Here is a 23,266-nt window from a genome sequence, read left to right as displayed (position 1 = left end):
GCTGAAGCGCTGGGGGCGATTGAGGATTGGGACACTTATAGGCTTTCGGGAAGAAGCCGCGGACCACACTAGCCGTTGAGATATGCACGAGGTACAAGGAGCGTACTAGTAAGAGCAGGCAGCCTTGTTCTGATGGCAGGATGGGGATTAGCTGAAGCCGGTGGGTGGCCTGATCTGACGATGGATTGGAGACGCAGTTCGGTTAGAATAACGTTGTGGCTGGAGACGAGCGACACAGCCACCGTGGATGACAGGGATCTCGATTGCCATTGGCTGATCTCGTCCTCACACCAGCCACACAGCCACACCAGACACAATTTCGAGGAGGACGGACTGTGATCAGGAAGAAGCTACTGCACTAGTATACACCACAATGAGGGAAATCGACGAGGAAATCAGGATGTCGTCGTACTCGTATATGGCATGAGCAAACTTCGCCATGAATGCAATTCCTCGAGAGATGAGACTCAGTTCACCTTGAGGACATTTTCATTGGGCGGAATGTCCGACATGCCTTCCCCCTTGCCTTGATCGACAGCGTCGTCTTCATCCTTTCGTGCATTGGGGGCCACGTCCCCTACGTGCCCCAGTTTGGTTTCGACACGGACGCCTCCTTTTATCGTTTGCAAAACCACGCAGTACCTCTCACTCAGCTCGACAAGCTTGTCCACCTTGGACTTGTTCTCCTGGTCAACATCGAGCCGCACAATCAGCCTGATGGTCGTGAATCCAACCGGCACAGGATTGCCCTCAGGGTCCTTGATGCCCATGGTGCCGCGAAAGTCGAGATCTCCTTCTGCTGTAATTGTTCCATTGTTGATAGGAATGCCTAGACTCGTAGCCACGGCGCGAACCGTGACACCAAAGCAAGCCACCAGCGATTCGAGCAGCATGTCTCCCGAGCACAATTCGCCCGAGGCATCAAATCCTTCCCCACCTGCAGCTCGATGTAGACCAGCAACTTTTCGCGCAGCGGTGCTCGACGAAAGGGAACATGTTAGGCTGGTTGAGGTAGGGTCAAGAGTGCCACTGGAGGACAAGGTAACGAGAGCGGAAGAAGGGTCGGATCGGTATTTGTCTTTCAAAGGTTTCTGCTTTGAGCGGAGAGTCTCGGCTGCTCTGGTTGCTGTATCGGCCATGGTGACAGAGGAAGCGAGCGGAGGGATGGATGCAGATAACGAGACTCGACCTTTGAGGGTTGAAGAATTGTTGTTCCGAAACAGCTAACGAAGAGGTCAGTTCTCCTACAGGGCTCAGGAGATGTAGTCTGAGCAGATGGCAATGTCAACAAAAACCGAATCTCAGACTGCGGCGCTCGACCGAGCAAAAAAATGGACCACATCTAGTAATCTTTGCTCTGTTTACCCCTCATCCGACAATAGTGGAGGCGGCTGTACAGGTTCCATCAGGCCGTCAGGAGGGTGCGCCAATAGGGTAGTCTGCCACTGATAGAGCCCCAACCGCTTCATAACAGGCAGTGGGCAGTTCCGCGACTTGATATGGTCAAATCGTGAATTAGTCAACATGATATCCTGGCGCCAGAAGGAAGAATAGGAAGGCGTGTCTGGATGAAGCTCAAACTGCGATGCTGTATATGACTAGCTCAAGTCGTCATTTTTATCATCACGTGCCGATAAGCAGCATGCGGTTCTTTTCGAGGACTTGTACCTCCAAGACTCTTGTTCAATATCTTCCCCTTTACCTAGATTCCATCAAGGTGCTGTTTGTATCAAGTTGAACATTATCTCGTGGTCTCATCAAACAGAAATCCCCATATCCCTTTGAGTAGACCTCCAGACAGCTAACGGGGGCAACTCACTTGCTCCCATGTCGCATCTCTCCGTCGGAAACTTGACGTCATGTTGTGACTGATCTCGGAGTCGGCATTTCCCTTCCATCGACGAGATACCCACCCGCTCAGACGTTATATCCGGCGCGCAAGCGACATCGTCTGCGGAAATACACCAAGTGCTGAGACATCCCTCATCCTTGCAGGCATCTTTCACACAATACCGGGCATTTAAACCCCTTCGGTGTGAACTACGCCCCATTGGCCGACAGGATCCAAAACGAAAGCGGCTTCAGAAACACGAGGAAAATCCACATTGTCGAATGAACAAAAGCTAACAGGTACACAAAACCACTGCTCTGGTCATACCGGCTGCAAAAGAGCGGGAATTCTTCCCAGGCCCGTGGTCGCCAGGAGCACAAGTGGATTCGGGACACCATCAACACGAGGGACCGAAAGACAACCCTCTCACCAGGTCAGTCTCTCCCTTCATTGGTGTTTACGATCCAGTACTATCAGCGATCAGAAGAAGAATTCGATTTACATCCTCCGCCCCCGCAGGCTAATGACCCCTCCGAAGACCGTCCACAGACGATGCGTCGATCCCCCTCTGACCATACGATCTTGGCACTCTCCGCTCTTTGCGATGGATGGGCTCGGCATTGAATGACGTCTAGTAGGCCCAACCACGCCTTCTTTCGCGATGCGCTTCGTCCGTCAGAAGGAGAACCTCCATCTCCACTCCGCTCAGGGATACCATTGCCACTGACGTCGATCTGCATCATCAGTGATCAGTTCAAACACCGTCCTCCTTGTCGGAATTCCCCATGCACATCCCGCAATTGCTATGATGAAGCTGACCACGCCTTTGAGCCAACGGGCCCGCGTGTCACCAGCCACCCAGTGCCATGAGATATCAAAATGCTTTGAACCAATCAACACTCGTGACGGAATAGAAAATGAAAGGACCTTTCCGTGCAAGAGCCGATGAAGCTATTGCTCTACACCCCTGCCGCGGGAGGTAGTATCCATTTTGCGGCCTTTTCTATCGAGTCCTCCATGCTAGTCTTCCCGAACCACAGTTGTGGGCTTGTCATCTGATAGGAACGTCTGGCCTGACGACCGCATTCAGAGGTAGGCGATACGACACAATAGCTGACTGAAGTCATACATATGAAGTCAAACATGTCGCGACCCCGTCTGGATCCTTACATTGACTTCTCTTTCTCCTCCCTTTTGCATTTGTCCCCATATGTCCATTCAGCCTCAGTCATAGAAGCCAGGCCCCCATTCTAGAGACAAAGCGTGAGTTCTAAGATTCTGTCCCACCATGGACAATCTCGAAAAACAAAAAGAACACCCCTTCCACCTCCCCCACATGCGCACCGCCGGCTCTTCGTCGTCGGACCGGGCTTCGGACGAAGTCACGTTTGCCCACCGCGAACACGATGCCGAACAACACGCGCGGAGCATGGACCCTAACCCACAAGTGCCCTACCCGTATCATCAAGAGCATGGCCCGCCTATCGACAATGCGCTCAAATACAGCGAGGCGGAGGAAGACTACCAGCACCACAAGAACCTGCTGTGGAGTCGCATCAGGCACCATTTGAGAGACCCGTTCGCCGAGTTCATGGGCACATTCATCATGATCCTGTTTGGCGACGGCAGCGTGGCGCAGGTGACATTGAGTGCGAATCCCAATCTACCCCCGAGCAGTCAAAACAAGGGTGAATATCAGTCCATATCCTGGGGGTACGTGTCTTGCTTCTCTCTCGTCTCCCAGTCCATCACTGCCAATCCTCCAAGATCCCACTCCCCTTCTTCAATGCATGTGAGGCCTGTGAATCGTGAAATGCGTTCCCTCCTCACAAAACACCTGGCCAATTTGCTGACTTCTTCTGTCCAACAGGTGGGGCATCGGTGTCATGCTGGGTGTCTACGTCGCAGGTTGCGCAGGAGGCCATTTAAACCCGGCCATCACATTTGTGAACTGCCTGTATCGCAAGTTTCCGTGGTACAAGTTCCCCATTTACGCGGCTGCTCAGGTGCTGGGCTGCTTCTGCGGCGCGGCCGTCATCTACGGCAACTACAAGTCGGCGATCGACGCGTATGAAGGGGGCTCGTCGATCCGCACCGTCCCCGGCTTCTCGGACCATGCCACGGCGGGCGTCTTCTGCACCTACCCACAACCGTTCCTGACAAAGACGGGGCAAGTGTTTTCCGAGATCATCTCGAGCTCCGTGCTGGTGTTTGTCATCTTTGCCTTGAAGGACGATGCGAACCTGGGAGCGGGTGTAATGGTTCCTCTCGGATTGTTCTTCTTGATCTTCGGCATTGGAGCAACCCTTGGCTGGGAGACCGGCTATGCCATTAATCTGGCTCGAGATTTTGGTCCCAGGCTATTCACCTATTTCGTGGGCTATGGCCATGAAGTGTGGAGCGCCGGAGGATACTATTTCTGGGTGCGTTGTCCTTGTTTTCTCGCCATTTGCATACGTTGCTGACATGGAAAATTCCCAGGTTCCCATGATCTGCCCCTTCATTGGATGCACCTTTGGCGGCTTCTTGTACGACACTCTGATTTACACAGGCGAATCCCCGATGAATACTCCTTGGATGGGTATCAAGCGGCTTGTTCGTCCATCCCGCAAGGGAATTATGGAAGCCATTACCGGCAAGCCGGCAAAGGATGTTTGAAGAGTCTTGCATGTCCACCAGATGGAGGAGAAGAAGTTCGGTTTGGCCCTCAGCGACTCCGCCTGTACAGTATACGTTTTTATGGCGGGCCTGTGTGAATTGGGATCGACGGTTTCTCTTCATACTTCGATAGGAGTTTTATCCTCTTGATATCCTCAAAAAGTTGTCTTATCCTCCCAAGCAACAAGATGGTCTCACATTTTCTCGTGAGCCGTTGTCTTGAAGCACGTGATATAACGCCGTCCAGCGACATTGTATCATGTGTCCTCGCAAAGGGTCAAACCTCAAGAGTTACGTTCTCTGCTTCTTCTTTTGTGGTCCAGCATCTTCTTCCTCGTCGTCGCTTAATTCTGCATAAATGGTTTTGGGCTGTGTGGTTTTCCATGCCTTCGTAAACATAGGATCCTTCTCTGCCTTGTCGGCATATTTCAAAAGGGCTTCTCTCGGATCTTCTTCTCTCATCGTGCTGAGCGGGATCCGTTCCTTGATGTGGCGCTCATCGGGCTGGCTCTTGCCAAACGGCGTGGTGGCGGGAATGTGTGGTCTCCTCGGATCGCGCGATTTTCCTGACGCCGTGAGCCCGATGGTTGGGTGCCTCGAGGCAAACGTGCTACCCTGAATGGCCTCACTGGCGGTCCCTGGGTTGATGATCGCGTCGCTCGACAGCCCTTGGGACATGTCCGTGGTGAGGGTTGGGTCATCGTCTATGTGGCGACGCTTAGGTGGCTTGGACATTACCATTACCGCGCCTTTTGTGGAAATTTTTGGATTGAAAAGAACGTGCGTTTCGCCGTTGGCACTGCCGGTGATTATTTGGTTCAATTTGTCATGCCAGAGGACGCTGACCAAAGGTGACCCGGGGGTGACGGGAGTAACGAGCTCGGGCTTCAATGTTGCTGGGTTGAGAATGTAAAGGTCCCCAGTCTCAGAGCCAGTGACAATAGAGGATGCATTTGGAGCGAATAAGATGTTCGAAGTTGGGTATTGGCTTGATGTCGAGGTGTGAGTTGCGGTATTGACGGGTTGTTTGAATTTGCGGGTGTCCCATAGCTTAATCGTGTCATCGCCTCCCCTCGTGACGACCAGTCGTCCATCGGCACTGATGTCTATGCCGCTTGTCCAAGAGTCGCTCGTATGAGCTTGCGTGATCTCGCCACTAGGTCTGTGGTGAGGTCCGTCTCCTCCCCACATGAGCAGAGAGCCATCCAGCGCGGCAGCGACAAGAAGACTATTCCCGCCTTGAACCTGACTACCCCACGCGACAGCGGTCATTCGACTTCGTCCAGCGGAGCCCGCAAGCTTTGATTTGTGGACGATGACCTCTTTCTGTTTATTCCGAACATTCACGTCCCAAATGCGCAGGGTGCTATCGGTTCCGGCAGTGACGCAGAGATCATAGGCATAAGGATGCCACGTCCCACAGGTGATTTCACTGATGTGGCCTTTGGTCATGTTCATGTCGCGGAGGTACATGTCGCCCTTGACGAACTCGGTCTGTGTTTCGCCGTCGCGGGATAATATCCTGGCTTGGGAAGTGGCCGAGACGACGAGAACCTGACTTGGTGAATTCGGGTTGAATTTGGCGGTATGCACCGGATGAGTCTCCGAAGACGCCGAGCCCTTTGTGAATGTAGGGTCCACAGACTTGAAAGCTCGTAGAGTGTTGGGCGCCATGGCAGCAAAGTCATATAGTTTGACTGTGCAGTCTGTCGAGCCGGTGATCATCCGCGAACCAGACGAGTCCAACGAGATTGTGGTGACGGCACGATCATGGGTTTTGAAGACGATCTCATGAGAAACAGGAAATTCGTCTTCATCTTCTGAGTCGTCATCGGAGTCGTCGTCCGAGTCGCTGTCACCTTTCGAACTGGCCGAATCCTTGCCCTTGGGCTCAGGCAGACCGGCTACTTTCCTCCTCACTGTCTCCATCTGGGATTCGACATCGAATTCACCCCCAGTTGTCCCGAATGAGGCCGGCAGGTAATCTTTGAATGCATCCTCATCCATGGCGAGACTTTAAAGGACAGTTGTTGGATACAGGATAATGCTGCCTTGATATAGAGCAATGACAGACTAAAATTCGGAGGCGAAGATGACTGCGTTAGTGAATTTTATACTCCGACGTAATTATCCACGGAGAAGCATAAACGCGCTATGTGCATATTGCCTGCCTGCACGTGTCCCTTATTTCCTACCCCCCTCTTGTACCTTGAAGGGCGGCAATGCAAACGCATTGCAGAAAAGAGATACCTAAAGACGTTCGATCCCCCACAGAGAACATACAATGCTGACAGTCGGAGATACAGCACTCATGATCCGATTCGTATGGAGATGTCCTCGGCTCCTATGCTGATCAACCTCCAAGTGGAGAAGTCCACTCAAAACAATGTCACAGTCTTGAGAGTGGGAGGTCAAAGAAGTCTTTTACCAACACTAACGTCCTCTGTTTGCGATTGATAAACCTCGCGACTCCTCGAATATTGACCCTGTTGCCCGCCGATACCATAACAAGTCCTAAGTATGGATGCCCATAATGCTGTCACCCTCGAGACCAGCAAGTTCCACCCAGCCGCCATCTCAGAAGAGACCAAAGCGTTCAATCAGGGACTGATGGATATCATGGCACACGGGCCCAAATGGTACGAGGTGAGTTTCATGGGTAGGGCATAACGCACACCCTGCCTCTGTTTTGTCCCCATAGAGACTCCGGTTCTGGACCAATACCTGTACCAACCACAACCGTCTCTTTCTGCAAAACAGGTCGGCGCCAAACGCTATCGCGAAATGCGCGCTGCCGGAGAGACACCCCTTCCTAAAGCGGTCTATCTTGATACTGCGCAGGAGTTCTCCATTCCAAGCCGGGATGTTGGCCGCGCCATCCCCTGTCGAATCCTGCGCCCTCAGAACGGAAACCCGGTAAAATCGGTATTTCTTCACATTCACGGCGGTGGCTGGGTTCTTCAGGACGAAAAGTCGCAAGATCCCACCTTGCAGGAAATCGCAGACACCACGGGCATGTTGTGTATATCGGTCGGCTACCGCCTCGCGCCTGAGGACCCGTATCCTGCAGGCCCTCACGACTGTTTCGACGCCGCGGAATGGTTAGTTGACAACGCCGAGGCTCAGTTTGGGGCCTCGTTGGGTTTTGTGGGCGGAGAGTCCGCTGGTGGACATTTAAGCATGCTCATCACTCTTCACCTCCTGCAACACCAGGACTCAAAGTACTCGGACTTCCGCTTCAAGGGCCTCCTGCTACACTGTGGGTGTTACTCGATGATATGGACCCCGCAAGTATACAACTTTAAACGACCGCAGATATTGATCCTGGATCGGGACCTGATGGACCACTATATCGACGCCTTTCTCCCCGGCATGAGCCACGACGAGAAGAGACACCCGTCCATATCCCCGCTGTTCGCCGACTTGGAGCCGCTGAGGGGAAAGTTGCCCCCTGCCCTCTTCACCTGCGGCACGGAGGACTGTCTCCTGGACGACACAATGTTCATGAGCATGAAGTGGCTGATGGCCGGGGCGGAGTCGGTGGTTAAAATCGTGCCCGGGGGTCCTCATGGCTACATCATGTTCCCCAAGAGCGTCAAGGGGAGTGGCGCCGAAGAAGGGCTGAAGGCTGTCGAAGACTTTGTGCAGGCCAAGCTGGGTTAAGTTAGACGAGTGGAATTTCTGCTCTCTTGTTCAAATCCAAATCTTTTTTTTTAAAGCTTTCACACAAAGAATCACAGTCTGGATTTTCAATCTCGTCTGGGATTCGCCAATTCCTTTTCATGCCTTTTCCTGCGGGCTTCTGAAGGTGAAGGGGCTTTCCCCCATCCTCCGCTCCCGGTTCCTCTGCACGGAGGAACTACTTTTACAGAATTGCCTTTTTTGGGGGGTCCTTGACAGTCAGTCATCCTTTACTCAATCATGTCGATGTCATCCCCAGCGACGGGTTGAGCTTCTTGCTCCCCGGGGGCACTGTTGGCCGATGTGCCCTCGTGCGTGTTGCCATGTCCCCAATAGTCGTCCATCTCTGCATCAAGTTCTTCCGCGGTCTTTCGAGGCCTACCGTTCACCAATTTATGGCCCTCTCCATCTCGGCCGGCGCGCTCCCTCCGTTCACCCGGTCTCCGTCCTCCGCGGTGACTTGAACTTCGGCTGTCGCGCTGACCTGGGATGTAACGATCAATGTTCTCTGGAGGTGGTTTGGTGGTGTCACTCCTTCGGTCTCTCGGGCCTCCCCGTCGGGGGGCGCGGCGATTTCTTCGCTCTTCGTCAAGTTCTTCCATCGGACTTTCACTTCGTCGTCGACTGCGGCTAGCCGGTGCCTCAATTCTGTCGAACAGGCTTTTGGGGTTCTCCACGCGGTCAAACGGGTTGTCCCGTCTCGGGAGTGGGAGGAGTGTGAGATGGATTGGCTGTCCTTTGGCGTTGGCACCGTCAAATTCGCGGATCGCAGCTCTTGCGTCGGCAACATGCTCATATGTGACAAAGGCGACCCCTTCAGAACGGCCAGCGCGGTCATAGCGTAATCGAGCTTCCTTCACCGGAGCAATGCGTTGGAAAAGGTCCTATACCATGTCAGGACCAGAAGGCCGGCGGGACGTGAACCGACATACCCAAATATCATCCTCTGTCAGGTCGTAATGTAGATTGTCGACTCTGAGTTTGGCTGGAGGGGGTTTCCTGAACCATCAGCCCTGGTCTAATCATTCACGACAACCGAGTCTTACCTGTCGCGTTCTGCCGAGCGATCTTCATCGCGACGGTGATTGCTTTCCCTTGGTCGATCGTAGCGGCGGCCTGCTTCCACCATCAGTCACTCTCCCCATTGTCTATTGTGTTTATGCAGCTCCATACTGTCTGGTTCGTCATCGTATCGGTCGTGAACCCAATCACTGCAGACGGTTTAGCCCCCTGACTTTTCACTGCGCCTATGTGTGTGTGCGTGTGGTCCCTTACTTATCTAAGTTCGTGCGATCATCCCTAGCAGGCTGTGGGGGAGGAATATCTAGGTTAGCTCGTCTGTCAAACTGTCCCTGGCCTGAAGCGCGTCGAATTATCGGAGCAACACATGTGAGGTAAGTCGAGATGATGCGGCGATCAATCGTACTGGCGGGACAGGCGGGTACTAGAGGAGAGGAGAGGATGTTCGGACCTGACCACCACGAGAGTCAGATCTGACGCGGGCGGGCAAACGAGAGACTGTGTCGCCCACCTTTCTGACGCCATCGCGAGGGTAGTTGTATTCTCTACGGCGCTGCTGCTGCTGCGGTGGAGGCGCTCTGCGAGAGCGTGTGTCTGCTCTCTGGAGGATCATCAGCATCAGAAGCTAGCGGTAGGGTCAGTTGCAGGGACGGACCTGGCGTTCCGCAATGGTTTCGTCTAGGCTTCGATCCATGACAGCAAAACAACTCTGGTCGAGGGGAGACAAGTACAGGAAAATCGGACAAGGGAGAATATGACCAGCAAACTTGGTCCGCGAATGTCCACGACGTGTTGGTGTAATGGCCCTGTGGCGCGTCAATGCTTGTTACTGAATGGACCAGGCAAAATTGAAAGGCCGCCAAAGCCTCAGCCTGAGCCTGATCCCGACAAGCGGAAGGTCGGAACGGTTCATCCGAAGGCGGCGGGACGGAAAATACTTTCGCCGAGATTTGCAAACCAGCATTGCATGCTCCTCTCCCAGTAGTGTACTCGGTACCTGTACATCCTTCCTGATAGACTGGTATATATCTGCTATAGTCTTCTCTAGAGTACGACCATGCCGTAGCCAAAATATGTGAGAGCTATTCAAACTGTCAATCTTGAGGTTTGACCCTTTGTCCTGAGGCACATGAGATAACGCCGTTGAGCGGCATTATATCACGTGCGCCTGGTGACTCGAGATATCCACGTCTCATAAACCCTGGCGATTGAATGTGGGTCCTCACGCGCAATTCCAGTGTTCGCATTCTGACAGTTGAGAAGAAAAGTGCGCAGAGGAACGTGAACATGATGAGCAGGCTTAGATACTGGATACTAGGCAAGTGTTTCTCGTATATTAGGATGTATGCTGCCAAAGTCATCCATATTGGGATAATCATGGTGCCGCCCTAAGTTGGACGTGTGGTGTAGACTCGCTTAAAAACTGGGTCGTCTTGGCTCCAGCCTTGTCGCGTGTCACGTAAAATACAGTGGCCACAGGCGCGTTGTTCGCGTTCAGTGGTTGGCCGAGTTCCGATCTCAGCTTCAAGGTCCCACGCTGTGATGCTGGAGAGGCTCTCACGACATTGAAACCTCGAGTTTTCCGATCACCAGCGACAAGTTCACCTCGGACGTTTCAAGGGATGTGCCTCGGTATTCAGGACGTATTCATCCAGGCTGACAAGATCAGGCGGCGAGAAAATGAGATAGAGATACTTGAGCGTTTCTGCCAGCCAAAAGCTCTGTGGAATTCTCAGCACAGGTTTGCAGCCCCGGAAGTTTTGGACAGCTCTTACCTCCATCGAATCCTTCTTCAATGGCTTACCAGCCACAGTCACATCGATGATGGCAGCGTTGGCGTATTCGGTCTCCGTGGCAGCTTGTATGGATTCGAACATAGTCCACGCGGCGTCTAGTAATTTCGGATCCCCAGTTGTCCGGTAGAGTATGAACACACTTTCAAGAGCCTCTGGACGAAGCGAGTAGGATCGATCGGAGACCGAAACAAACCCTTCTGGTAGTGACCTAGAAGACATTGTCTCGTCCCACGCGCACTCTTGGAGCAATGGACAGGGCCGCATCCGGAAGGTCTCGGGCATGATACCAGTTGGAAATGCATTGTAGGCGTAGATACAACCCTGTGTTAATTTTGCACCAATGTCGACATGCTCTGGAAGCGAAAGGAGCTTTCCCCCCAGGACGAACATTCCACCAGTATAGCAGCTTAGGTGTTGACCTTCCGGGCTAAGTGTGGCAGTCCCGGCAATGACAATTGCGGAGCCGGCGACTAGTATATCTGTATCATTAGGAAGCATTGGCCTAAACAGCAAATGTTTGATCGCTGAGGCCATAGAATCCCTATAAGCTTTCTCGTAAGCTGGCTCTAAGCCACCCAAGAGGTAATGGAGCTTAAGCAAGTACTCGTAAAGGGAATCTGCTTGAGCTCCTAATGTGAACATATCCCCGACAAAGCTCTGGTAGCGGGCATTAACGAAGGTTGGCCACATGCCCGGCAGCTGAGTCGAGGCTTGATGTTCGATAAACGTCAAGGTCACCCGTCTGATAGCATCATAATACTTCGGATCTCCTGTAATCTGAGATAGGCGAGTGAACTCAAGGGCAAACGAGCCTAACGCGGCTGAACTTTGGTGTTGATCTGCCACTAGTTGGCCTGTCTTTGCCTTCTCAAAGTCCAGCCAGAAAGGGGGCATGTGGTTCGGGGTATCGAATCCCGCGTACAGCATGTCCCCAAGCTCGATAGCTTTTGCCAACAGAGCCGGCTCCTGGCTCAGGTCGAATGCTGCGAGTAGACCTCCCAACTGTCTGATATTGATCTCAAACATATTGCATGAGGTATCCGACGTTGCCGCCCAGTCAATGCCTGCAGCCGCCTCTACAGCTTCACGAAATTCCTGCTTGAGGCCCATGATCCAGAGAGTGTCGAGAGAGTCGACCAGGGTGGCTGCCCATCCACCAAGTGTATCCTTACTCTTTGCCGAGATTGGTTGTAATTCATCTTTCAGCCATGCATGAGTTTTGTAGCTCTGCCAACATTTCTTGAAAGTTCTCAATATCGCCTGCTGCCGTGACCGTCTCCGTATCGCCGCAGATAGGGATTCCCGCCGAAATTTATGTTGAACCCCAGGAAATGTTTGGGGCTTTCCTGTCGGAAGAGGAGCAAAGGGTTTGACAGGATGTCGGTAAGTGTAGTTGGACCAGTCGAAGCTACTTTTGACTATTGGAATCGCAACTAACGAAGAGGCACGAGAGAGTCGTAGTCCGTATAATAGGAAGATTGCAGTGACAATAGTGGTCACGATCAAGGTCTGTAATAAGCGTCTTGAGTATAATCTGGACATATCTTTCCTCGGAGGGCTTGGATAGATTCTTCGCAGAGGGAGAGACTGCACTGGCAAAGCGTGGCGTCCATGATGAGGGAAAGGACACTGATCCTAGGTTACTGTACAATGTGGGCACAGTCAGGAATGTTACTCAAAAACAGGGTGAAACAAGGCATGTGGATGTAGGACGACCCCCTCCGTTGCATCAATTGCTTGTGTACTCGGTACAAGTAAAGTAAATCCGCCGGCGGTTTAGGCGGCCCGGCCCCTTCGGGTATGGTCGCAGGCTGGGCCCGCCGCCGCTTTTGACTTCTACCCCATCCTCCTTCAAAAACAATCCTTACTCTACCTAGTAACCACATGGCGCATTTTACGGTCCTTCAACCTGTCAATTCCAGCTGTTTGGAACAATCATGATTTGAAACCCGTCCTCAGCTTCGATAGCGGCGGCCATTGCGGCCTCTTCCTTCGCCCGTTCCGACTAACTATGACAAAGCGAGCCACCTGATAATAGTCCAGGCACACACCGGTAAGAAGTCTCCGCCTAGCCACTCATATGTTCCAATCACGTACATCGACATGTTCACGAAATTGCTCCTCCAAGCTTTAGTCGGACTCCATCGAGCTTCAGAGCTCGTTCCCCATCTGCAGTAACCGGGACGCAGCTGCAATTGCTTCACGGCGGGGACCAGGCCGCAAAGCATTGCAGCTGCGTCCCCGAGGTACCATATCGAGATATAGCTTACGAATACACCAGAAGTAAACTAGGTCGTAGAAGGCTATAACGTGATCAGCCCAAGTCCCCCGATAACTCGAGTTAAGTGTCACCTATCCAAAGCAGAGTCAGTAGTGCGATGAAGAGGCAAGCGTAGAGGAGGAAAGTGATGGCACAAGGTATCATCACGGCGCCACATTAATATCAGTAGAGGATGTTCCGGATGAAGTGGTTCAGATGTATAAAAGCCGGAGGTTGGAGAGGTTGTGAGGCCAGGAAGGAATAAAGATTCCTCCATATAGGGACCGTCCTCGAGGCGCCATAATCCTCGAAATGACCGAGGAAGGTCAACCGAGGAGGGTTGGGGGCTGACGTGGGAAGAAGCCCTCCAAAAGCGGCGGCACTGTCCGTCAAACTCGCGGGAAATGTTGAATTGTAATATCTTGGATACTGTGGCCTGACGCAGTCCAGCGTTCCTTCAATCCTTCGTATCCTTGATGGTCAATGTTTACGGTAGTCCTCAGCGTCAGACCTGTCGACGGACGCGCGCTGCAGCAGAGACTTGAAGATGGCACACTGCTGTACGAGTATGCAAAGGCAACTCTTGTAATAATAATTACGAGTAAACAGTTTGCCGAATCGGGTGTTTTTGGCCACTATTTTGACGGAACTTGAAGCGCTAGTGGCCGCCTGGTACAAGTGCGAGAGCGAAAGGAAATTGTTCGTCACGCCCACAATATTTTCAACAAACACCACCGAAGAGGGCGATCTCTGATATTGGTGGAGATGTCTTCTGTACCACTAAAGTTATGTGTTTTGTCAAGCAATAAACCCGTTGTCAAGCTCATGAACCTAGGACGGATGTTCTCTTCGAACGTTCTACGCGTCTATCCCAATGTATCCACCGTCGCCAATTGACTACTCATGATCTCGCCAGCTGAACCGCGTCTCTAAAGCCCTCCAGAGGACTCGGTACTATCGAATGTTAGCCATGCTGGTGGGTCTTTGTCGCTGCTCAGACCCAAAAAACAAACAAGATCGACCAACGCGCGAGTCAATTGTATAGCCGCAGTCACAACAACATGTGCGCGCTATTCTTCATAGGATGCTGGATGAGACCTGTTTGCCTTCACGGTCCTTCTCGAGAGTCCTCAGAATATCGCACGGCTGCAGTGTCGAAGCTATCAAGAAGCGAGCTGCCATGTCCCAATGTTGTTGTCGAAGCTCCAGTATCGCCTGGCATCCGTGGTCGCGATCCTCGTCCTACTGACTCTAGATCTGCTCTGGAAGTTGAAGACTGGCGGGACCGTCAGATTTCGACTGGGTTACCAGTCCGACAAATCGAGCCCTCGCATTGAATCTAACAGAGTTAACGGCCTCAAGAAGCCCAATGGTTCCAAAGCATGGATCTACTCAGGACCCGAGGCAGAGGACAAAGCGGTGATTCTGGCAAAGACTCACGGAGAAGATGTGAGTTGGGTCTTTGACAATCTGCAAGAGTATGTCACGCGGGATCCTCTGTATGGATGTGTGGGTACTGACGAAGATGCCCGCCCAGTTGGAAACAGGCGATATACTACATGGATGAACCAGATGGAGGAATGCTTCATCCACCCCTCAACAAGGGCAGAGAGGCTATGGCGTACCTCACATTCATCATCGATCACTACGACGTTCTGCCATCCTACATGGTCTTCGTTCATCCACATCTGCAAGGCTGGCCCGCGGCGTGGCATACGGACAGTAAAAATCACAACCAAATCAATTCTATCAGGTCTCTGAGGCTCGCATACCTCGAAGAGCATGGATATGCCAACATGCGCTGCATTCCTGACCCGGGCTGCCCAGCAGAAATACAAGTCGACCGACAAGACGAGCGCCGCACGGCAGAGCACGCCATGAGGGAAGCGTGGCCATACATGTTTGGGGGGAATTATTCCGACATACCCAAGGTTATCGCTCAACCCTGTTGTTCGCAATTTGCGATATCGAAAAAGCAGGCTCTGAAACGCAGCCAAGCGGACTACGAGCATTACCGTCAGTGGCTCCTCGATACGCCACTAGATGACGATACGAGTGGGCGGGTCTTCGAGTATCTCTGGCATGTCATATTTGGACAGGAAGCTGTGCACTGTATTCCTTTGAAACAATGCCGCTGTGAGCAGTTTGGCCAGTGCTAGGTCTGCTCCCACCTCGGATGAATTGTCGCCAGGTTTTCTCAGCGCCAATGGAGTTTGCAACTTGCCCGACACAACCTCGAACGGAAGAGAAGGGTGGAAGGGGGATTATGATATCCTTGGAAAGTGTTTTCAGACAACATCATTACTGAACGCCTCGTCGTTGGGGGGCCGTATCATCATTCTCCCACAGACTCCTCGCAGATACTTGCTACTGTTCACATGCCACGCGAAGATTCCCCTAGAGTTCTGTCTTCCTGGGAGCATCGTCATCCGAATACCATGCCCATTTCCTACAATGCTCACTGATTGGGCACCACGAGTTAGGCATGAATGCATCATCACCCGTACACAAGCGGACCCTAGCAAGCTCCGCAGCTCCCCTCGACGCGGCAAACAAGTGATCCTTCGACCCTCGGAAGTAGTCCTGAGGTACGATTTTCTCGTTGTCTTTGAACCTATCTCGGATGATTTGTTGGAAATTGCTATCCTTGACCTGGGCGCCGGAGAGGAGCAGGAGATCAAACATGAGATCGTGGTCGTGTAAGAAGTCTTCAAGCGCACGTCCCACCCAATCCCAATCCGTGGTGTTCGCTTTGGCATCTTCATCCGCCCAGAGGACTTTGACGGAGCCCGGCGTGTGAGGGAATATACCGTCATCGCGTATCATTGACCGCAAATTCAGAGAGGATCGATCGAGATGGACGGAGAGTACCGACTGTATGTGTCTGCCTTTGTATTTTTCGCACTCTTGATCAGGAACCTCGGTTACCTCGTCCAGCCAGATTCCAAAACAGTTGTCCAGGTCATAGATGTGTAAAAGTGAGAGCTGACTCTGTCTTTGGAAACCGAGGCAGTCAAGTCCAGCTCATTGGACAAGCTGGCGAATTGGCCGGGTGAAGGTGTCACTGGTGCTATTCTCAAAGTCTGGGATCGCCAGGAATACCAAGTTATTCGACAAGGGCACCGACTTATTCGCCTCGGAGAAAAGTGTGCTCATCATCTCAGCGATCGGGATGAGTTCGTCGTAGGTGGCCTGAGGCGAGGTTTCAGCGCCGTGCTGTAGCCGCGCCTGATACCACGATCGTAGTCGCTGTAGGAAAGGAGGGGGTTTGCTCGTCCCAGAACTTGGTAGTTTAGCATTTGGCGCAGACACCTCGACCAGGTACGAGTGCATGTACTTACTCTTTCTCGAGGTCCAGAAGTGGGGGGTCAACATCAAGATGGTCCCATAGCTTCATGGCTCGAATATATGCTTCGGACCCATGTATTAAAGCAACGTCGGAGATCGTACCATTGGCAAATTGAATGCTTGCAGAGCTGGAACCAATCAGAAATATTTTCCTTTGCACTTCCTTTGTCTGACGGTGCGTACCCATAAGTAGGTGCTAAAGACAAGCCAACACCTGAGAAAAGCGCCTCAGTGTCTCCTTCTGTGAATTGGGGTAGATGAGGTCGCGGTCCTCCGTAGCACATACCTGCGGCTTCTTGGAGACTAAGCGGACGGCAACCATCACAGACAACCGTGGCGTGAACGCAACTCATAAGAGCAACCAGGATAAAGACGATCCATCCACGGCTCGGTGGTGATGATGGAGGGCTCGAGGAAACCATGTTGCGCAGCAGTAACGTCAATATTACGTTTCCGAATTAGATTAGCAGGAACGCTGAAGATATCCTGCTTGAAGCTGAAATTCACACTGCGGTCAGGTCAGCGCAGGAGTATTTCAATGTGTCCCAAAGGCACTAAGCAACCATCCGGCTAACAAGGTCCTGGCGTTCCAGTACCCGCGCGGCTGGCCTAGGTAGGCGGGAGGGTGCCACCTTCAAACAATTGATATTGCCGCAAAGCCTTTGCAGGGCTTTCCCGGAGAGAAGCGAAATCGTGAGATTGATAATGGGTTGGACTTTCAGCGGGATGGGACATATCAGACTCGGGCTGGCAAGTCAATTGTAGTGGTAATATAGAAATTCGTCGCGGTGATGGTTTCCTTTCTCTCCCTTTAATGCTGCACAGGACTTCCAGGCCTGTTAGGTACAGCGGAAAGCACAATTGCAGATCCCTCGGAGAAAGATGCAAGGGATTTCCCTGCGACCCGCGTTGTCATGTAAAGAGCCACGATCACTAACATCCTGGCTATACCTAGTCAGCTAGTCTTCAATCAGAATCTAAACCGTAAGTATAGTCTTGGCAGCGCCGCTTTGAAGGCCCAGCGGCAGCTTATTGGCTTCAAAACCCAACACCCAATCAACAGCCTAGTTGCTTTTCGACTGTGTGGTCAAGTTAAGCGCAACTGAGCTAAAATGGCGGCAGGGGCAGGCCTTGTTTGAAACTCTTTTCGTTATCCTCGCCGTACTCCTCCGTACCGATTTCCTTGTGCTGCCAAGCCCCGGATGCTTGCTGCACGACGACGTACAACTTGCATGCGACCATTCCCGCAGCGCTCCAACTCACGACTACTTGAATGGGCCTGATTCTCCTCTTCCTTGTTTTCCAAACAACTGAGCCCGTGATGGCTCTAACATTTCACATACCGAGACACCTTGTATCATTCGCATGGACACGCTGATGTCCTTAGATGAAGCGCCCTCACACCCAAACTGCCTGTTGGCTCTCTCAACCTTCGACAGGATCTGCGTTATTTTTCCGGCCGATCCCAGACTCGTCTGGAGACAAATCGACTTGATCGAACCGACCGATATTCCCATTCCCAATGCACATACCCGCTGCAACTTTCACGGTCAATGCCCACCCGACAGCCTCACTGCGCCTCTTTGCCTCTGAAGACGGCGCACAGCCCGGCGCCGGGTACGAAAAGTGGTCGTCTTTCATCGGCATTGTTGCGGCGGTTGTCGGGAACCTCCTCATCTCCTTTGCTCTGAACACCCAGAGATACGCACACATCCTGATAGACCGCGAGTACTCCGAATCCAGGAAATCGTTTGCGAATGGTCACGCTGCTTCTGGGCGTGGACCGGGCTTTGCCAATGAGGAACAGGAAGAGATCGCAGAGGAGCGGAGGAGAAAAAATCTCGAAATATCCGGTCGCAAAAGGAGTATAGATGAAGCCACGGATGGATCAGCGCAACGTTCCTCCGAAGAGACATTACAACCTTCTCTGGGACCTGCTCGGCACGACCATCGCCGCGAGAAAGACTCGGCCAACGATGCTGAGAGAGCATCCTACCTCAAGTCGCCATACTGGTGGCTTGGCCTGGTGATGATGATCATAGGCGAGGCGGGCAACTTTCTTGCCTATGGCTTTGCTCCCGCGTCCATTGTCAGTCCGCTAGGGGTTGTCGCCTTGATTTCGAATTGTCTGATTGCCCCACTCATGCTCAAGGAACGGTTCCGACGACGTGACCTGTACGGAGTATTGGTTGCTATTGCCGGCGCTGTCACCGTTGTGTTGTCTGCCCAAACCAGTGAGGCCAAATTTGGGCCCGGTGAACTGTGGAAGACCATAAAGAGATGGGAATTCCTCCTCTACGTGATCATCACGCTGTTGCTTATCGGAGCTCTGATGTACGCCGAGCCACGACATGGCCGCAAGACCATACTCATCGACCTTGGTCTGGTGGCGTTGTGTGGAGGCTATACCGTCTTATCCACCAAAGGCGTCTCGTCACTTTTGTCTGTGTCCCTTTACAAAGCGTTTACCTATGCCATTTTCTACTTCCTCGTGCTTGTTCTCGTTGGCTCGGCGCTTCTGCAGATTCGCTATCTCAATCGAGCCTTACAGCACTACGATTCGACGCAGGTTATACCGACCCAATTTGTTCTCTTCACTCTTTCTGTCATCATCGGCTCCGCGGTGCTGTACCGAGATTTTGAACATACGACATCGGAGCAGGCAATCAAATTTGTCATTGGATGTCTCTTGACCTTCTTTGGCGTATACCTCATCACGAGCCAGCGGCACGAGATAGGTGAAACTGAAGAAACCACTAGAGACGAGGAGGAGACGATACAGCTTCTTGACGAGGAAGGAGAGGACATCGATGAGCGGACACCATTGACACGCGATGCACCACAGCCACTGCGTGCACAGACGGATGGATATCCAGTGGTTTCCAGTTCAGAGCAGGCTCAATCCGCAACTGCAATGCCGCAAACGCCGCGACGATTCTCAGATGCATCTTCAATACTACCCTCAATCTCAGTGACCCCTGCAGAACCGGCGGAAGACTTCATTTCTAACCCCTGGCTTTCCTCCACTGAGCAAATCGACGCTTCACAGCCACCTCTGACACCTCGAATTAGTGGAGCCTACGAGGAATCAACACCCTTTTACACCCCGGCCACATCAAGACCATTTCAACGATCCGCCTCGTCCCCTGCCGAGGCGGAAACACCCTCAAAACCGTCGGATTCTCCTCGACCACCCAGCCCAGACCGCTCTGCAAGACCTACCCCAGATGACAACTCTCCTGTCCCTAGCTTCCTCGCCCGTGGCTCCAGGGGAAGTATCTCGCGCCTCATTCCCGTCCCAGGTCCGCTCTTGCCACCCCTCTCGAACTCGCTCAGCGCCTTGGTCGCAGATTCGTTGCTGAAAGGCGAGGGAGCACCTCACTCGGTGCGCGCTGCACTTCGCCGATCCCGTTCTGGGCGACACTCCATCGACGATCGAAGACGAACCGTTGCTGTGACCGAAGACACTGACGGATTCGACCCGTTAGCAGCGTTGAACATGCACTGGCAGAATCGCAGTGCCGACAGCGCTCAAGATCTCAGCCGCGCGCAGACGCATGAGGCTAGACCGTTAGGGCCTGATGGAGGTGATGGAGTCGAGCCTGATCTGGCCGTCGACGGAGAGAGTGATATTGGCAAGAGGAAGACCAGATTACGGGCGTTGAGCGAGACCTTGAGTGGGATGATGAGTCGTCGCACTTCCGGTCGGAAGCGGAAGGAAAGCCATGACCAAGGAAAGGATGGCCCAGTGTTTCGAGCCGAACCAGCTGGTGATGGCGGTGACGACGACACCAGGGATAGTGCAGCGGACAGATAAAGACCAGCTATCCATGATAGGAAGGCTGAAGGCGTGTCATAGTAGAGTAATCCTAGTATATAATATTCCCCCCCTAAGCCGTGTACGGAGCATGTCGGAGTCAATATGAGATTTTACCCTGTCCAAGGACATATACAACAGATCTATCTACCTGGTCGCCGCGCTTCTGTAAGTCTGATAATCTATATATGGAGAGTTATATACTCCGTAGACATCGATCTCAGATATCTATCGAGCTATCTATGCGTCAGGCACGACTCGGAAAAACACGCAGATCAAAAAAGCTCCCGGACATTAATGTCAAGTTTCCCTTAAACTTTGGGCATTTCTTTGTTCTCTTTTTCAATTGTAAATTCCTTCTTACTCGTTAGGCCTCACTAGTTAGGACTAGTCTGGGGTTTTCGTTATATCGTATATATAGCATATATCACATCAGGAGGGGCCGGGGGAGGGCGGGTATCGGATCCCCTTATATACAAAATTGTCTACATCAGTAGCCATCGGACCACCAGGCGGCACGGCGAAGCACGACATTTGTTGCCCACGTTCATCCCACATCTTGTATCTGCGTCACCGTGTTCTTTCTGCATTGTTCGGGTCCGCGATCTTGTCCACAACCACGCGGACTTGCGGTTGCCGTTGTCAATTCTGGTTGTCGCGAGACAATATCAGCCTCCTGCGGCAGACTCGTCTTCGGCTCCTTCGGTGGTGGTCTCCTCGCCAGTACCGGGCTTGTCTCCGTTGCTAGGTCGGCCAGCTCTTTCACGCGCCCTTCTCGCTTTGGCTCCCGCCTTGAGACTATCCCATTTCTCTCTATACTTGGTGATGGTCTCTTTCAACTTGACATTCTCCTCTTCCCGCTTTCTTGCCCGCGCATCACTCTTGCGGAGAATCTCTTCCAATTCTGCTATTCGGCGTTGGGTCGTGTCACGGTTGCCCGCTCCGCCACTATTGCCGATACCAGCCATCGCGCCGCTGTCTAGCCCCATCTTCCCGCTGATGGTCTTGCCCCGGGAGTTTTCGGGAGAAAGCATAGGCGAGCGATTGTGTAGGGAGCGAATGCTCTGCGCTAGCGCCGCAGAAGAAGTTTGAGCGGACATCTCAAAAACGTGTAGTCTCTTGGAAAGCGTGTCGGAGAGGTGCTTGAGTGCTTGATTCTCCAATGCGAGTTCTTCCATCGTCTTGCCGTTCACTTTGATCTCATCAGTAACCCCACGGGCTCTGGTAAAGCGGCTGGGTGGCCCGTTGGCCGGAGCCGGAAGTATCGTACTTTGTGCGTCGACGAAATCGTCTTCGGAGATATTTGAGAGTGCAGAAGGCTGGCGGTGATGGCCATGTCCACGAAGACCAGCACGGGCCTCTTCACGCTCGGCCCGGGACATGATTTCAGCGTACGAGATTGTGCCACCGGTGGTGGGGACAACGTAGAATGACTCGGATGGGTTCGACGTGCTATTGCCGGTGCCAGAAACAGCACGTAGGGCAGCACGTGAAATGAGCTGGGAGTAGTCGACGGACGGTGCTGCTGGTGATGGGCGGGACACAGTTTTCGGGATTTTGGGGGGTATTTGAGAGGGAGTAGATGGTGACTTGGATGGTGTAGTGGTTGTTAGAGGCAAGCCTGCAAATGCCAGCGGCGCACTGAGTTTTGACACAAGACTCTCAAAAGTCGTGTAGAATTGCTGAAACGGGGCATCCGAGCTCTGGGCCTCTGGCTGTTCTGCAGCATCTGCCTTTGTCGGAGAGGCCGCCATCGGGGGTGCCCATGATGGACGTGAATCTGTTTGGGGGGACATGGACAAGAGAGCGTCTGGGGAATCTGTATTTGGTCTGGGTCCGGGCTTGTTCCTGCGATCATCTTGAGCATTATGTCCATCGGCATGTTGATTCGAGACAAGCGGCGAGATTGGGGTAGGACGCTTTTGTCGGCTGTTGGGTATCCCTCTCGCAGACGCCAGGTTGCTTGCAATCGAGGAAGACAATTCGCGAGTGCTTGACCTCAAGGCTCTGGGGAGCCTGGGGGGTTGGACGGTGGCACCGGGCGAAGCAGGTCCATCGGATTCTTGCTTCTGTCGCTCTGGCACGGACTGCGCATTTTCGCCATCGCCAGCTGATGGCTGGTTGGGCACCTCTTTTGCTGGCGGTCTCTCGTGAGCCGCCCTCAGCAGTTGACCCAGCTTCTTGTGATGTTGTTCCAAGAGATTCAACACGCGCAACGCTTCAGAGTCGGAAGTCTCTTGAGCCGCAGCTGCGAACTCGGCCGCGGCCAGATCATGTTCCTCGCTGGCAGCAACAGGGTTGTGACGGCGCGACTCGAGCGCAGCATTTCGGGCATGGGTGTGAGCCTGGGTAGGAGAAGATTAGTATGTGTGTCGTTGGAATCCTCAATCTCCGACATGGTGCTTACGAGAGTCAGTGGTGCAGTCTCCATCTATTCTTAGTTCAATAGCCGACAAGTGTGCAAAGGTTGTCGGGCTGCTATCTGCAGTGCATCGACAAACTATAGGACAGTGAGGCGTCAGCGGCATGCTCTTGACTCGAGGTTCTTCGCGGGTGGGAAACAAGCAATGGCGCAAATCAAAAGTCACAAGGCTGCAGTGACGCGGGCTGGGAGGAGATCTTGGTGGGGACTTGAGGCTCCCCCCATCTGCGCCTAACCTCCTGGGTGCACCCATCCTCCAGCTTTGAGTCTACTAGCCCCTAACACGGGAGCCGAACAGCGGCCGCGCTGGTGGCACCATCCGAAAGCAGGTGCTCGTTGCGGCCTTGGATTGCTGGGTGCGGCACATTCATGTCCCCGAGCCACCCAGACGCGGTGCGGGCAGCTGAGGTGCTGAGGTCACTTGGGTGAGGCT

The 23,266-nt window shown here is 52.9% G+C and overlaps 11 protein-coding genes across 11 annotated transcripts; 4 read left to right on the top strand and 7 right to left on the bottom strand.

Moving 5' to 3' along the window:
• Nucleotides 1–467: 467 nt before the first annotated feature.
• On the bottom strand, nt 468–1,139 carry AYO20_06800 (hypothetical protein; the record flags this gene model as incomplete). The annotated part of the gene is made up of 1 exon (XM_022645088.1): nt 468–1,139. The coding sequence occupies one exon, from the start codon at nt 1,137–1,139 to the stop codon at nt 468–470; it is 672 nt and encodes a 223-aa protein (XP_022498977.1).
• Nucleotides 1,140–3,119: 1,980 nt separating this feature from the next.
• Nucleotides 3,120–4,489, top strand: AYO20_06799 (hypothetical protein; the record flags this gene model as incomplete). Its single annotated transcript, XM_022645087.1, has 3 exons — nt 3,120–3,544; nt 3,702–4,254; nt 4,313–4,489. The coding sequence occupies 3 exons, from the start codon at nt 3,120–3,122 to the stop codon at nt 4,487–4,489; spliced, it is 1,155 nt and encodes a 384-aa protein (XP_022498976.1).
• A 291-nt stretch (nt 4,490–4,780) lies between these two features.
• Nucleotides 4,781–6,496, bottom strand: AYO20_06798 (hypothetical protein; the record flags this gene model as incomplete). The annotated part of the gene is made up of 1 exon (XM_022645086.1): nt 4,781–6,496. The coding sequence occupies one exon, from the start codon at nt 6,494–6,496 to the stop codon at nt 4,781–4,783; it is 1,716 nt and encodes a 571-aa protein (XP_022498975.1).
• A 513-nt stretch (nt 6,497–7,009) lies between these two features.
• On the top strand, nt 7,010–8,152 carry AYO20_06797 (hypothetical protein; the record flags this gene model as incomplete). The annotated part of the gene is made up of 2 exons (XM_022645085.1): nt 7,010–7,135; nt 7,193–8,152. 2 exons carry the CDS (start codon nt 7,010–7,012, stop codon nt 8,150–8,152), a joined length of 1,086 nt encoding a protein of 361 aa, XP_022498974.1.
• A 248-nt stretch (nt 8,153–8,400) lies between these two features.
• On the bottom strand, nt 8,401–9,884 carry AYO20_06796 (hypothetical protein; the record flags this gene model as incomplete). The annotated part of the gene is made up of 5 exons (XM_022645084.1): nt 8,401–9,054; nt 9,103–9,155; nt 9,217–9,286; nt 9,702–9,791; nt 9,846–9,884. 5 exons carry the CDS (start codon nt 9,882–9,884, stop codon nt 8,401–8,403), a joined length of 906 nt encoding a protein of 301 aa, XP_022498973.1.
• Nucleotides 9,885–10,791: 907 nt separating this feature from the next.
• Nucleotides 10,792–12,096, bottom strand: AYO20_06795 (hypothetical protein; the record flags this gene model as incomplete). The annotated part of the gene is made up of 2 exons (XM_022645083.1): nt 10,792–10,911; nt 10,966–12,096. 2 exons carry the CDS (start codon nt 12,094–12,096, stop codon nt 10,792–10,794), a joined length of 1,251 nt encoding a protein of 416 aa, XP_022498972.1.
• Nucleotides 12,097–14,434: 2,338 nt separating this feature from the next.
• On the top strand, nt 14,435–15,405 carry AYO20_06794 (hypothetical protein; the record flags this gene model as incomplete). Its single annotated transcript, XM_022645082.1, has 2 exons — nt 14,435–14,724; nt 14,784–15,405. 2 exons carry the CDS (start codon nt 14,435–14,437, stop codon nt 15,403–15,405), a joined length of 912 nt encoding a protein of 303 aa, XP_022498971.1.
• Nucleotides 15,406–15,643: 238 nt separating this feature from the next.
• AYO20_06793 (hypothetical protein) lies at nt 15,644–16,072 on the bottom strand (the record flags this gene model as incomplete). The annotated part of the gene is made up of 1 exon (XM_022645081.1): nt 15,644–16,072. The coding sequence occupies one exon, from the start codon at nt 16,070–16,072 to the stop codon at nt 15,644–15,646; it is 429 nt and encodes a 142-aa protein (XP_022498970.1).
• A 198-nt stretch (nt 16,073–16,270) lies between these two features.
• On the bottom strand, nt 16,271–17,016 carry AYO20_06792 (hypothetical protein; the record flags this gene model as incomplete). Its single annotated transcript, XM_022645080.1, has 4 exons — nt 16,271–16,529; nt 16,588–16,722; nt 16,778–16,835; nt 16,881–17,016. 4 exons carry the CDS (start codon nt 17,014–17,016, stop codon nt 16,271–16,273), a joined length of 588 nt encoding a protein of 195 aa, XP_022498969.1.
• A 1,100-nt stretch (nt 17,017–18,116) lies between these two features.
• AYO20_06791 (hypothetical protein) lies at nt 18,117–20,411 on the top strand (the record flags this gene model as incomplete). The annotated part of the gene is made up of 1 exon (XM_022645079.1): nt 18,117–20,411. The coding sequence occupies one exon, from the start codon at nt 18,117–18,119 to the stop codon at nt 20,409–20,411; it is 2,295 nt and encodes a 764-aa protein (XP_022498968.1).
• A 668-nt stretch (nt 20,412–21,079) lies between these two features.
• On the bottom strand, nt 21,080–22,842 carry AYO20_06790 (hypothetical protein; the record flags this gene model as incomplete). The annotated part of the gene is made up of 2 exons (XM_022645078.1): nt 21,080–22,756; nt 22,819–22,842. 2 exons carry the CDS (start codon nt 22,840–22,842, stop codon nt 21,080–21,082), a joined length of 1,701 nt encoding a protein of 566 aa, XP_022498967.1.
• Nucleotides 22,843–23,266: the final 424 nt, after the last annotated feature.

Source organism: Fonsecaea nubica (genome assembly GCF_001646965.1).
Source record: "Fonsecaea nubica strain CBS 269.64 chromosome Unknown Scaff44, whole genome shotgun sequence".
In the NCBI taxonomy this organism is placed as follows: Eukaryota; Fungi; Ascomycota; class Eurotiomycetes; order Chaetothyriales; family Herpotrichiellaceae; genus Fonsecaea; species Fonsecaea nubica.
This window is presented reverse-complemented; position numbering and strand designations above follow the sequence as displayed.